We start from the raw sequence: 14,835 nt of genomic DNA on the forward strand, positions 1-14,835 counted from the left end.
GGATTTGTGGGATGAAAGAATTAACAGAATTAATGTACAGATTTTTGTGCCAGCCAAAACAAATGGCCGTAATATCTAAGTAGTCGCCCTAAAGTTTGTTCGTGAAACGAGGCTCCTTAAAAGTATGCAAATAAAGACGAAATGATGATGATAGTTACGAAGAAAGATCCAAAGGGAATTTCCGCGCGTGAAACGCTACTAACTACGCTTTGTACTCTTAAGAAACAGAGTAAGGAATTTCTCTCTTTATTATCAAATGTGTCACAGTAAAGATATTACGGTGTCCAAAATACAGTTCGTGTTATCAATACCTATGCTCTAACTACAGTACATACACTTTTACATTTTAGTTACCCGCCGGCGTTGCAAAACTCAAAGTTGTTCAAATGTTCATTGCTGGATACCACATATGCAATCAACACAGTTCCTAAGCGATCACACCGGTTCAACATGGCCCGAGGTCCTTCAGACCACTGTAAAAAATGACAAGAAATGGGCCATGCCATGCGTATTTTTACGGTGGAAAAGTTGAGCCCGGACCCGTGAAAATAGTCGGGGCGCGAGTCGGATAAACACTGCCTTAAAAGCTTGAAAGGTTTATTTTATAAACTAGCTTACGAGGATCCAATGGATCCCCTTTGAAGATTTGACGAAGCCTGTTCTCACGGAGGAGGGTCAGAGAGATTTGAACTTCTTAATACACAACCTTAAAAGGATGGTTCTCATTAAATAGGGGTAAGAAATCGAGCTAATTGTAATTTGTTCCAAAAATAGTAAGATTAAATCCTGGATTACAGTAATCTGCAGGGAAAGTACTTCAGGATAGTGAAAAAAACGATAAACCGATTTGATATTACCATGGTTGACAAAGATAGCTCCTTATTCTGGTGAACTTTGTTCATAACCATTACAGCAGCAAGTTTGACAAGCTAGTGCAAATTTTACGCCGCAATACATTTTTAGTTCGGAAATAATCCCGCAATAGCACAATCTCAGAGAATAAAACCAGAGAAGATTTCGTTCACACTACATTCAACACCGGCTGGATAATTTTTAATGAGAGCATTTGTGTAGCATGTCACACAAAACAGCGAGTGTGGACCAGAAAAGCGTTTACACATTGTTCTAGCAACAAAGTAGGCAAGTCTCCGCACCCTCTGAGCGACTGTACGTACAAAAAGCCGGGCGTCACCGAAAGAAACTTTGTACGACGTCCAGACCATCTTGTCTTGAAGTCTGGGTGGTCGCTTTAAATACAAGAGGTTCAATCGTATTTATCGGTCTTGGCTTCAAGTTTACTTTGTCGTAGAGTTTCCAACATTTGGCCTGTGATTAGCGCTTCGAGCCAATACGGCGCCAGTTTTATAAGATTGTTCTTGAAAGGTTGCGCGCCAGAGCCAAGCGGATAAGGTCAAGCTTGTCTCTTTCCTCATCTTCTTGTGCCTGGGGAAGAAAACGAAAATTGGACGCCATTTAACCTTTGACTTTCCTTTTGGAAACGGTAACAAAAGTATCCACATTTCATTTGCAAAATATTCAGAATCAACTACATTAAAGTATTGCCTAATAGCTTTCATTTGAATGGTCACACATTAGGAAGTCATCCACAGGTTTTATTGAACCGTTAGAACCCCCTTGAACAGCATAACAAACAAAAGGAAAGTACTGTTCAGTAGCTTTCATTTGAATGGTCACACTTTAGGATTTAATCCATAGACTGAAACATTAGAACCACCTTGTACTGGATAATAAACAGCATCACAAGAAAGTACTGCTCAGTAGCCGGCTTTCATTTGAATGGTCACACTTAAGGATTTCATCCACAAATTCAAACGCTACCGCACTTGTACAGCACAATAAACAGCACCTTCGAAGAGTAATAACAGACGGTCACACTCATTTTGAAGTTCAACAGTTGGCGTCACCTTGTTAAGTATAATGAACAATACCACGGTCAAGAAGAGCACAGTAGTTTTCATTTGAATGGAGCCGTTTTTTCCGACTATTTCTATAATTAATGATTCAGCTCCGTGTGGGCACAAAGGACAACTCCTCGCTGTCTAAGTTGAATGGTCATTCTTTAGTGTTTCACCCGGAGTCACTTTGGTCCGAAACTGATATTGATAGCGAGCGTAAAAGGATTAGAGAAAATAAAGGACAGAGTTACTGCGACGTTGCTGCGATTTTCGCCACGGATAAGAAAGCAAACTATCGTTTCAAGAACACAAAAGGTTTTTACAGCACTTGGAGATAATGATAATCTGTAAAAACCCAGCAACGGGAGGGAAAGCAGGAGGAGGAGGAGGGGGAGGAGGAGGAGGGAGAGGAGATTGCAGCTGCGGAGGCGGAGAAAGAGCGAAAATTGAGGAGGAGGAGGAGGAGGAGGAGGAGGAGGAGGAGGACTGTATTAGATGCGGTAAAATCCTATTTACAGCATTTTGCAATACAACATAAAACGTTTAAACTAAAGCTGATATTACACAAGATATGTAACACAAAGCTACTACCACACAGATCAGTGTGAGATGATTAAATCGGGACTAGCGGTGAAACATTTTAAGCCATATTACCGACACGACTGAATGAAATTGCCGGCCTGTGTTTACTGTCAGCCGGGAGTGTATGCGACTTCGATAAAGAAACAAGAATCCAAGAAGGAAGTAATTTTAGCGTTCAAAAAATGTTGCTATTTATTTCTTGATCTTTTACGCGATATGTAGTGCCGTCTGCCTGAGATTTTACACGCAGGTAACATAAACACAAAGCAGCATTGGCAAGAGCGTAGCTTCTGTCTACAGCAACTTCGGATTTATTGCTGAAGAGGCTTCAGTGTAAAACGAGTTTTCTTCCATAACTTGTCTTACGGTTGTTTGTTTTACTGAAATTTGCATTTCTTTCGTAAGTAAATAACAGAGACCAAGCGCCTATTCCAAGTACAGTCAACTCCCTTTATTGCGGACGCCCACGGGACAACGAGTTAGTGTCCTTAATAGCGAGAGTCCGTAATAGCGGGAATTTATTTCAGTCAAACGTCTGTAATTTATTATTTCCGGGGATTTAGCTGCTGTCGGTATTATCGGGGTGTCCGGTAATAGCGAGGTGTCCGCAAGGCGAGAGTTGACTGTATACCGTTTTCCTCTTTCCACTCCATTGAACTCCATTTTTTTGTATTTGGTAACGAACCTGGGGCCCGTTTCTCGAAAGACCCGGTAACTTACCGGGCCCGATAAGTGATTTTAGTGATAAATGTTTCTTAGCAGGAGTCAATTTTTGTAAGCTTTGAATACTAAATTTTAACATCTTATAATTCTATGAAAACTTTGGTCAAGTACCATGTCTGTAATAAAAAAAAAACATTTCAAAATATACTTATCGGGCCCGGTAAGTTACCGGGACTTTCGAGAAACGGGCCCCTGGCGTAAGTTCCGCTTTTTGCCACTTCACGAATGCTTCTTCAATGCATTTTAAGTGGATGGATTGGTTTTCATGTCGGATTTTATGGCACCCAGGGGGATATTAAGCTTTTTTGAGAATCGAGGGTACAGTGATTAAACCATGGGGGATAACACGAGGTTAAAACTGAAATTCAACATGCATCACTGATCGTTCCGTGCATCACTGTTTACTAAAGGTGGTTGCTCTTATTGCTAAAATTAACTGTAACAAGTATTTACGTCACGTAGACAATGTCGTAAAGTAACATCGTGATTATTAGAAGTGAACAATAAGTAACTACACTTAGGAAGCGGTAATGTGTCTCCGTGCAAAAGCAAACATTTGACTAAGGATAGTGAAAAACGTCATACGAACCGTTATTTTTATAATATTGTGTTCATCTCTGAGACTATACTAAATACAATATCTGAATATTGCGTTAAAAGTCTCAAGTCCGCTTTAAAGCCGGATAAAATTTGCCTGACTGATTTCTTAATTTCGTCCAGGCTAAAGGCACAAGCCGATCAAAGCTCTATAGGATGGAGTGACAATTCTCGAGACTTGACTCAGCTAATACGCCATTTGGGATTTGATAATCCTAGACAATAACACGACTCTATGTTTTGCTGATATTCTTAATTCCAACTGTCTGAGCAATTCGTATACACCACCAACTTATTTTTGTAACATCACATCTTCTTATCCTAGCGTGCAAAACGCCTCAAATTAACTGCAAAATTAAGGAAAACACTTCAAAACAATGGAACCAAGTTCAAGTGCAGACGGGTTTCTGTATATTAGCGCCCTAAATGGGGACACAATGAATGGACCAAAATACGGAAGCTCAAAGAAGAGGCATTCTCGGAGGCTTTATAACCGAATTATCCTCCTCTCGCGTGCCGTTACACCTCATAAATAGCACCTTTGGCTCCCTTCCATGTTTTTGTTAAGGGCAAACACTTAACTTTGTGGTGGCGGCGCACGAAAGTTTCCGGGCTTAATTCGCAAATCCTGCATTAGTAATCGTCATGTTAAAAAAAGCTCTCCTTGAAAGGCTCATTTCGAAAAGGTCAAAAACGCAGCATGATCAAAGGAAACTCAGCCGATTCATGCACTCATCTTGTAAAACAGTGCTCGACAAATAATCAAAAGATGTGGAAACCACAGGTGGCGTTCGTTGCACGAAAACAACTAGAATGGATTGCAGTGTCCGCTCGACAAATGCGAAACGTCTGGCTCGGATTCCGTTTGAGTTTTTCCTGTAACATGAAATTCGGCGACTTGTTTAGTTTACTGAGCCCCGATAAACAATCATTAAATTACATTTGGTAAAGTTGAGCACGCACTCGGTCGGCCCTATCTATTTCGCATAAAGCAAGACAAAGTAGGTCCCCTTGACACTTGTTCAAAGCAGTGAAGTTAATTTTAGCGCAGTTACTCTGTACACTTAACCCCTCGATTGTGCATTTACTAATTTGGCAAAAGCCATGGTACCTATTACAGATTACTTGCTTAGGCCTCTTTGCGCAATGCGACGCAGACGGCACCCTGTTTTTGAAAGCCTGACCCGGGCCATAAGCCAGTTTCCTTTCATTCGAATCGTCAGTAACAAGACATTGAGATTCCATCCAGTCTACAGAGTATCGTCTCGTCGGTTCAGCCTGACATACTCTGCAGACTGCGATTCCATCAAGACATAAAAGTAAGAACCACCTTGTACAATACTTTATTAAATACGTCACCACAAAAAAAAAAAAAAAAAAAAATACTCAATAGCTTTTCACTTGAATGGTCACACTTTAAGATTTCACCCACAAACTCAAAGGTTAGAACCACCTTATTCAACATAATAAACAGCACCACAGCAAAGTACTGCAGCTTAGTAGCTTTCATTTGAATGGTGACACTTAAGCATTTCATCCACAAACTCAAAGGATAGAACCACATTATTCAAGATAATAAACATCACCACAGCAAAATACTGTTTAGCTTTCACTGATTTGAATGGCCACACTTTCGGGTTTTTCATCCACAGACTCAAACATTAGAACCACCTTGTACAACATAATAAACAGCACCATTTGACTGCTTTAGGATTTCATCCATAATCAAACGAGAAGGTTGTACCCTGTTTTTTTTTTCTTTGGTGGCTGCGCTTACAAAATCTGAACAATCTTTCTTGATCAGATGGAAACCTGTAGCTTATACAGATATCTGGAGTACTGTACATTCGATCGCTAAACTTTACTTAAATTGCCACAAGCTAGTTCCATATGATCTTCCAACCGCTAATCGCTTTTATCAAGTGATCAAAAACCACCTCGTACTGCACAATAATCAGCATCACGGGGAAGTACTGTACAGCTTAAAAGCTCTACTTTAATGGTTACTCGCACTTGAAGAGTTCATCCACAGGCTCAGTGTTACAAACACAGAGGCAAAAACTACAAGAAGAAGATGACTTTTCACTGTTTTTCGCGTAACGGATCGCGTGAATATGTCCCACAGGTGTGAAAAAGGTTATCGTGACAGAAATTAAAGCTGAAAGACAAATATTTGGGGTTGATATTTGCCGACTAGCCTTCACGCAGGCCTGCTCAGTTCCAAAACAAGCAGACGGAACAAATATTGATCATCGGATTTTAGACACAAAGTAGGTAACAAAAATAGCTCCAAGAATCATCAAATGGGCAGAGGAACCATATAACAGTAACGGCGCGGCGACTTGTATTTGGAGCTTAGTGATATTAATCGGGTCAGGGCTTCCGGGATGTAAACGATTGGCATTGGACAGATGAAGGAATGCGGCACGTGCTTAACTGCCGCATGCACGCACGCACGTTCTTCATCAAAATGACACTTGACTGTAATATCGAGCAATATCGAGTAAAGTCCGTCGATCGACCGTGATGCATTTTAATTTGGGGAATTCGTGCAAAATTTTAACCCGATTGGTGGCTGATGAAAGAATTTCAAGAATAACCATTATCTCCGGCTTTTCGTGTTAGTAGGAAGAAAAATCGGAAAAGCAATGCCAAAAAGATCTGAACTCTGCAGTTCGACAGGAGAAAAAATGAAAGGCACAAATCACCTTATTATCTACCTCAGTACCTGGAATGTTCGCATTACAATCTACTGCGAGACTGGTTTGCCTTTAATGGAACGGAAAATGGAAGTTTCGTTTGGAAAATCCCGATTAAGGTTGATTAAAAACACTGCGGGCAGTTTCTCTTTTGCTCGAAAATCCGCGGGAAGAACACAAACAACTGACAAAGTACGAAATTCGAAGAGCGAAGACCCGCGAATATCGTGCTTATTCTTCCCCGCGGATTTTTGAGCAAAAGCGACTGCTCGCAGTCCACTGATTATAAGGATTATTGCCAAACTGTAGACTGTATGGTAGGCTATGGTTTTTATCTCAGGGCTCAGAACTTTCCAAAAATCCGCCCCCGCCCTTTCGCCTCGATTCGGTAGCATCCTTCCGACCCGCGGACTGTAGGATAAAATACGAGAAAAAAAATCAGGTTAAAGTTGAAGTTCACAACTGGGAGGACAGAGTGACAAAATATAAATACAATATCGGATAGCTGAGGGGAAAAAATATGCTGTTTGCCTCCTAAACTCATTGCGTGATGTCTCAGAATATTGATGATGATAACAGTTGCCAAGCTCGCGCCGAGTTGTGTCGTAGATTCCAGAAGAAGAGGAAAACAGGAAATTAAAAAAGATGCTTTCGTTTTATGGCTACCGACAAATCAAAAGTTCAAAGATACAGCCGGATAAACAAATCGCAAAATACCTTGAGACTGCCACAGTTCACAGAAACGATTTGCGGCTACCAAAAAAAAAAAAATATCGAATTACTTTTTGAATTTAAGGCGACGCATACTCTCACGTTGTGGCAAAAGCAAACGATGGAAAGAAATATCCAAGATTTGAGAGACCAAATACATTAAGTCGGTATTGCCTTTCCGTTGTTCTCGGTATTTTAGACTCAGCTCTATTATTATTATTATTATTATTATTATTATTATTGTTGTTGTTATTGTTGTTGTTGTTGATGTTATTATTATTATTATTATTATTATTATTATTATTATTATTATTATTATTATTATTATTAGCAAGGCCTTTCTCATCGAGTGAGAACACAGTCATTTGTAACGTTTGAATCTGTGGATGGAATCTTTAATTCCCATTCAAATGAAAGCTATGGAGAAGTGCGTTGGATTTTTCATTACGCTTAACTTTGACATCATTTGTGGTTTGACACTTCTTCGAACGTCAAAAAATATTTACAATTGCAAGCACGTGCCAGCTGCATAGAGCTTTTAACACCGGCTGCCTTTGATCGGCTTTACAGTGCAGGTATTATATCATCGCTGGGTTTGAAAAACAAAGCGCTCAGACTTAAACCTCACTGATATCAAGGTAAACAAGAAGGAGACAGAAAGTTCGCACCACCCTAACAAAGGAGCCGACGTACTTTTTACATCGCCCAGACGGCTAAAGTGCGTTTCCGATGATTAAGCTTCTGGAAGTTTTTAAATCATGAAAACATGGCTCATATGATATCTGGAACGAAAATGCTGTCAAAAACAAGGCCATACATTGATTCTTATCGGTGGCAAATAATCTTTGTCGTTTCGTTTTGCGATTGTGGCGCTAGAGAAAACAGTTTAATTACTTCACTTGCTTTTTCTTTCGAAATGATTCACAAGCGATGCAAGCTAGAACCGAGATAAAACGAAACAATTTAGACGAACAAAACAATTTACCAGCTGTTCGACATGTCTTGGTATGCTCGCGCGAGTGTCCATCGCGCGTGGGCGACGCCTCGCGCGCAAAGTCAAAGCCCATTAGCAGTAAGACCCTTACCCCTCAACCAAACGATGGAGGTTTCAAGAGGTTTAAGCCTGTACTTTCCATTCAACACTGTTATATGACAAGAACGGCAAAAAATAATACACAGAGGAAGGAATTGATTAGAAACAACTTAAAAATTGGAAAAAAATGGGAAATAAACCGAATAAAAAACAAGGCACGTATCAAATATTATAAATGATGGCAGGACTGACAAACCGTGCCGAGATGTAAACAAAGACAATTAATGACGGTGTTAAGTGCAAACGTAAACAATCAGCCAAGCTTATCTCTCCTTCTTTCTTTTAAATCACAAACTGTGAAATTCTTTTAGTCAAAAAGAAAAGAGGCTAATTTGAATTGTGAACAAACGCAAAGACAACCGGAAATGAAGCCAGATAAAAATAAAACGTGAATACAAAAAATTCTAAATTAGTCGTAAAAGGCAGCTTTCAAAGAGAGCGAAACTCCTTCATAGACATTAAAGTAGGCTTGAAAAGGAAAATGTCCATCGTTCGTTTATAATAAAAGCTGCCACGCTGTCGCGAAAGTCATTTTCTAGAGTGCCAGAAGTCTTTCTCTGAGCGGGCGAGCTATCATGCGAACAACGGACAGAATCGAGCTGGAGCGAACGAGCAGAGGTCGAGTCTTTTCTCATGTTGTTCGCTCCAGTCTTGCCAAGCTCATCGCTCATTACCTCTCCCGTCCGACTACATGTAACCAGAAAGGACTGCTAACACTCTACTCAGATCTCTTAGATTTTAGAATTAAAACGTGTTGTCGACTGCTTATTTTCTGAGAAGCAGTAAAATTGAAGTCGTTCACCTCTCCGACTCAACTTATTTGTGGTAGTAACTTGTCGCAAGTGAACGAAACTTTGAAATCTGTAGACGAAACTCTTAAGTGTAGCCACTGAATTGAAAGCTACTGAGCAGTACTTTCTCTGGTGCTATCTATTATGCTGTGCAAGGCGGTTGTACATTTTAAATCTGCGGATAGAAACCTAGAGGGTGGCTATTCAAATGAAAGCTCTTGAGCAGTGCTGTTTGTTATGCTGTACAAAATGTTTCTTAAAACTTTTGAGTCTGTGGATGAAATCCTACAATGTAAACATTCAAAGGGAAGTTATATCGAGCAGTACTTTTCAGTAGTGCTGCTTATTATGCTATATAAGTTGGTTAGTTTTGAATCTTTGAATCAACCGTGACCATTCAAATGAAAGCTACTAAAACAGTGCTGTCCAACGAATCCGTTTATTATGCTGCCTTGTGGTTCTCACCGAAACTTTAAAGCGCAGCGGTGTTTGTTTTTCGATATTTTGTAATCCAAAAATTTGCGAACTTGGCCCCTCTGATGAAAAATTCAAGAGAAAATTCGTCGCTGTTTAGATTCAATTATTTTGAAGTTCCGCTCTGTGAGTACGCGAGAAAGCAGCCCTAGCTGAAGGGCGTTTTCAGCAGGGAACCAGACTCAATAATTGATCAAAAGGACTCCGACAAAAACTTAACCTTAATGGCCAGAATGGTCCACGGCACATGTGGCCGTGAGAAGACAATAAAACTACTAATTTGATTTCTTATAATTCCATGGCACAATAAATTTCTTATGCTTGTGTTGCGGGGTCCTTTTATTGATGAAGGGGGGCGAGAACTTGTTTAGTTCGGTGGCCGTTTGGAGCGCAGCGCCCCGTCTTATTCTGAGAATAAACCATCCCTGCTTGACGCGAAGTAAATACGTACACATAAAACATTAATTTCTGTTTTAAGCTTGGCGGTTTCTTTGAGGGAAATTCGGCAAAGCTTGTGATAAATATTAAAGATGGCGCTAGACGAACATGGAACAAAACCGATCACATCGCGATGTAAATATATGACTTTCAAATTTGAATCAAATTTACGTTTAATTGTGAAAGCATTCAAAGGTTTTCTGGGAATAAAACTGTAACGATTCGGTCCTTTGACAAGATCTACGAAATTATCGAAAAGGTTCTCTAAAGATTAAGAAAGAAGAAAAAAATAAAGAAAAAATTGAGAAAAAAAGAAAAACAAATTGAATACGTTTTCTAAGAAGACTTCAAAGGGTTTCTTGTAGAGGAGGTAAAAAGGTTGTCTTTCAAGGCTTGACAGGCTTTGTTCACATTGTACCAGACGGTACATAACTTGCACGGAACCGAACCATGTGTAGTGGAACAGAAATTTACTCTATAATCTAACAAAGTTTTCTCACCGTACCCTGAGTAGCGATTTCAGATTGGCAAGGATCCAAAATTGTATTTGCTTCTGACTTCGGGACAAAACTTTCATGGAGACGGGGTTCATGCAAATTCTGTTAAGGATACAATGTGAACAAAGCCTCAAAAGTTTCCTTGCGATCGAAGGAATATGAAGGGCTTCAGCAGAAGTAGGCTTTACAGGGTTTCGTTTCCTTTTTGAAAGGAATTCTACCGACTTTCAGAGGGTTTTCAAGCATACGTGAACAGACTTCTTCAAGATTTTCTGACTGACGAAGTGGCGTTCAATGATAGTTGAAAGAAAACTTGCGGAAGAAAATTATTTAGCGATGGAGGTGTTAACTGGAGTGGCCACCCGCTAGGCAGGAACAGGTATTACAGGTACTCTTTTATTCGTTAAAACGGAAAATTGTTCCATTAAGAGACTGAGCTAAAGAGGCCGGTTGACAACAAAGACAAATGTGGTCTAATTTTCACAAAAAATGATAAAACGTGGCTGACTGGCCGACAGTTTCGGCGCTTCAATATTTTTCTGCAGTCCAGCTGGTTTCGTTTACCTATATAGCAAAACATGTTCATGTGCTTTTGAAAGATGTCTGTTTTACTTCGCAAAGCTGATCTGAGATGAGGGCGGTGAGGGCGGGTTTCCACTTGTGAAATAAGCAAAATAAATAAGCATACAGACGTTTCTACTGCGCCAAAAGAACAAACATTCACACGCAAGAGCAGTGGTTTGAGTTTCCGTACCTAGTTGAAATAGCACCAAGGATCGGTACAGTCCATGTCTGAGATGACTGAAAATATAGTTTTTCTGCGCTTGTACCCGATTGTTCTTATTCTCGTACTTATGGTGATTCTTATCGCACAATTAGAAACACGTTTAAGCCTCTTTTCGCGTTCAAAATCGCCTTGAATCATACTACATGGGGTATTAGGGACTTTGGGAAACCAAAACGCGTACGGCAACTTCAACGAAAACGTCGCTTGAAAATATAAGTTTGCGTTTCTATGTGGCCGAACTATCCAGTAACGGAACAGGTGGAAACGGCATTCAATTCGAGACAGAGATTGAAAAATTACCGTCATGTACTCACGTTCCCCACAAAACCTTGAATTTGGTCATTTCACGTTGTTGTTTGGCCGAGTCGGGCGAAGAAATGTACCAAACTTTATAACACACGTGCAGGACCTCATTAAATCCTATTGTTTTGTCACGTTCTCGTTGCCGACGCTGTAGTAGCTCCTTAAACTCATAGCTAAGCCAAGGCATCGACGCTGGATAAAGCGGCCAAAAAATGAATTAATTGGAAAATCGCCTGTACTTACAGAAAAGCACTCCACTCAATACGTTTTAACTGGTCACACAAACACAAGCTCTTGTACAGAACAACATACACACGGTTAATTTTGGCGAATATTTAATCGGAAGGCCTGCCTAATTCGGATTGAATTGGGAACAACAACTGATGTTTTCTATGGCGTTTTGTCACATAAAATTGCATAACAAAGGAAAGGGAATGTTTTCGAAGGGGCGAAAAAGGAGCGAAATATGGTCAGCTAGGATTTTGGGAAAGCCGACAGCAGCTCGTAAATTCGGAAATAGGTATTCGTTATAAGACTTAAAAACTCGGCTTAAGAATCTCTTAGCGTCCACAATTATATCATTTTCCACCGAAAATGATAAAACAGAAAACGACATTTGAGGTAACAAATATTCTCGCTTTCCAAAAAATCAGCCAGACAGCAAGATTCGGGGTTTACACATATACCGCAAAGAAAAATTTGATCAGATATGGAAATTCTGTTCTTCGTAATTTTAAAGCTAAAAGGCTTGCTTTTCAGCTCGTTCAGCCTATGGCAGACTTATGGTAGAACGAGAGAAGAGAGAATTTTCCTATTTGGAAAATGCTTTTAGCTATGTTGGATTTATAAATAGCTTTAAATGAACTGTATTTTTATTAGTTTGTTATCTTGTTAGAGTAGTTATAGTCAAGTAAAATTCATATTCACTTATTATAGCCACTCTTTGAAATTTACATCATAAGTAAATTCAGTCTGCATGCGTGCTGTTAAAAACTGTAAATTTTAATAAACCATTCTTGATCTTTCCTTATTCAGACAAGATGTCTCGTTACTGCGTGCCCTCAAGCCATTTCATACCCCTTAATTTTAATTATGCCTTTGGCGAAATCGTCGGTTAAAAGGATTCGTGAAGATTATCCCGCAATAAGCAAATTCGCTTTCATATTTTTCCACCAAGCTGGTGGTGGTTGGGGAGGAGAAGAAGGGGCTAGGGGAGGTTTGTTGATCTTGTGAAGATTTCCAGGTTTTACCTTTCAGAATTAATAAAATTGAATTTCTGGCAATGGATCGTGCGTGCTAAAATAGTACTCTGGAGCTGAAATTGTTTCGGGAGTTAACCATATCAGTAAAATCGACTAAAGAGTTGCGACTTATGCCCGGTAAACAAGGATTTTATTCTCTAAAAATCGGACGAAAACATGGCTTCGCCATCAGTGCTTCTCTGTGGTAAAATTTTCTACTTTGCTCAAACGTTAATTCCAAAGTTTCCCAGCAGAAAGAGAGAAGACCAAAAGCTCTACAAACTCACCAGACACTGAAAAACGAGTCAAAATTTTGTTTTCGTCGCAAGCCCAAAGAAAAGCTTTCAAACTTGACCTCCAGTATCAAGGAAAACCTACAAACAACATTTTAGGAAGTTTGGCCTGAAATTCAACGTCGCAACGTTCAAAAATTGTACTTTGGGGCATAAATTTGCAGTGTTTTGGGAAAATGTTAGCATAATAAAGGTAAACATACCATGAGATCTAATCTTTTCTCCGGACTTTCTTTCGCCGAAATTTTTCCTACCGTTTCGACTTATTTTCCTTTCGCTCAATTATCTGAAGATGTGCTTACTACAGATGCTATAATTTATCTACCTAAGTCTTCGTTGGTGAGCTCTTTGACATCCAAAGCAGCAAAGCGCAAATCCCTTAAATTACTCCTCGACGGGATAACCTCAGCAGTAGGCGAAATTTACAGCGCTGGCTGGCTCAAGTAAACTGACGAGCGTCGCTGTCTTTGGTCGTGTGTGGTTTGAATACCTTCCCTTGCCAATTCCCCACGGTTGGCTGGATGCCGTGCGTTTAGCGTCTGTTTCCGTGTGTTAAGCGTATGCGTACGTGGAACATTGCATGCACAGCGCCTTAGTAATATTGTCCTTGAAATTCCTGTAGCCTCAGGCGACCTACCTTCAGCTGTAGCGGCGGAACAACGCGTGAGCGGGTCGGACATAGGTCGGTGCTCTTGCGATAATGCCGAACTTTGTACGTGCAGAGACGTGAATTTTGCCCCTTTAACGCACGTACATACATTGTAGGGAAACAACTGAAAGTCAACAATGCACGAGCGACTTGCATCGAATTTTTTTCCGATTGGGCAAGCCAGCAAAATTTGTATTTGAGGGTGTGTAAAAATTACGAAATAGTGTCAGCAGAGGAAATCTGCTACCTTTCACCTTCAGGACCGTGTGACGCTTCAAACAAATGTCGGCTTGTATTGTCGGTAGTTTAAAATATCTTTTACGCTAGTTTGTGGGTGAAAGCTACTGAGCAGTACTTTCCTGTGGCACTGTTTATTATGCTGCACAAGGTCGTTCCATCTCTAGAGTTTGTGGACGAAATTTTTTAAATGCCGGTGACCCCTCAACTGAAAGCTACTGACCTGTCCCTTATTTTTGCACTGTTTATTGTATAGTATGCTGTTCACGATGTACAAAGTGATTTTCACTTTTGAGTTTATGGATGAAATCCTAAAGCGTGACCATTGAAATAAATGTTACTGTGCAGAACTTTCCTGTGGTGCTGTTTATTTTGCTCTACAAGGTCGTTTTAACTTTGAAGTCTGTAAATGATGTCCTTAAGTTTGACTATTCGCATGAAGGCTGTGGAGTGGTACTATCTTGTCGCGCCGTTGTTTAATTTTAAACGGATTTATTTGCTTAAGAGCAACTTTGCCACACGTGAGACGAAACGGGTGAAGAGGTTAAAATGCATATAAAGAAAAAAAACTAGCGTTTTGATCTCTTGACCAGCACTTCATTCAGATCAACAACCACAAAATACAGATTATAGCGTGAAAAAGACAATATTGACAAGTATGGACTTCCTTCCACTATTCGTACGCAAACAAGTAACTCAAAAAATAACAAAACCGAACTTTTATGTTTTGGGCGTCGAATCGGCATATGAGTTCTGCTGGTGGGGCATTCAACAATGAGTACACTTTAGTCACGGAGAATTTGT

The 14,835-nt window shown here is 40.0% G+C and overlaps 2 protein-coding genes across 2 annotated transcripts in view; one reads left to right on the forward strand and one right to left on the reverse strand.

Moving 5' to 3' along the window:
• LOC146458185 (uncharacterized) overlaps positions 1-14,835 on the forward strand; it is a 252,490-nt gene that overhangs the window by 116,531 nt on the left and 121,124 nt on the right. The window lies entirely within an intron of this gene.
• The window catches only part of LOC146458190 (nuclear pore complex protein Nup85-like), a 74,303-nt gene continuing 59,698 nt past the window's right edge, over positions 231-14,835 (reverse strand). The window contains exon 25 of the mRNA XM_085090712.1: positions 231-1,443. Coding sequence (XP_084946838.1) covers positions 1,363-1,443 — 81 coding nt within the window. The 3' untranslated portion in view covers positions 231-1,362. The remainder of the gene's footprint in view (positions 1,444-14,835) is intronic.

Source organism: Pavona decussata, unplaced genomic scaffold (assembly GCF_977016875.1).
Source record: "Pavona decussata unplaced genomic scaffold, jaPavDecu1.1 SCAFFOLD_233, whole genome shotgun sequence".
Classification (NCBI taxonomy): Eukaryota; Metazoa; Cnidaria; class Anthozoa; order Scleractinia; family Agariciidae; genus Pavona; species Pavona decussata.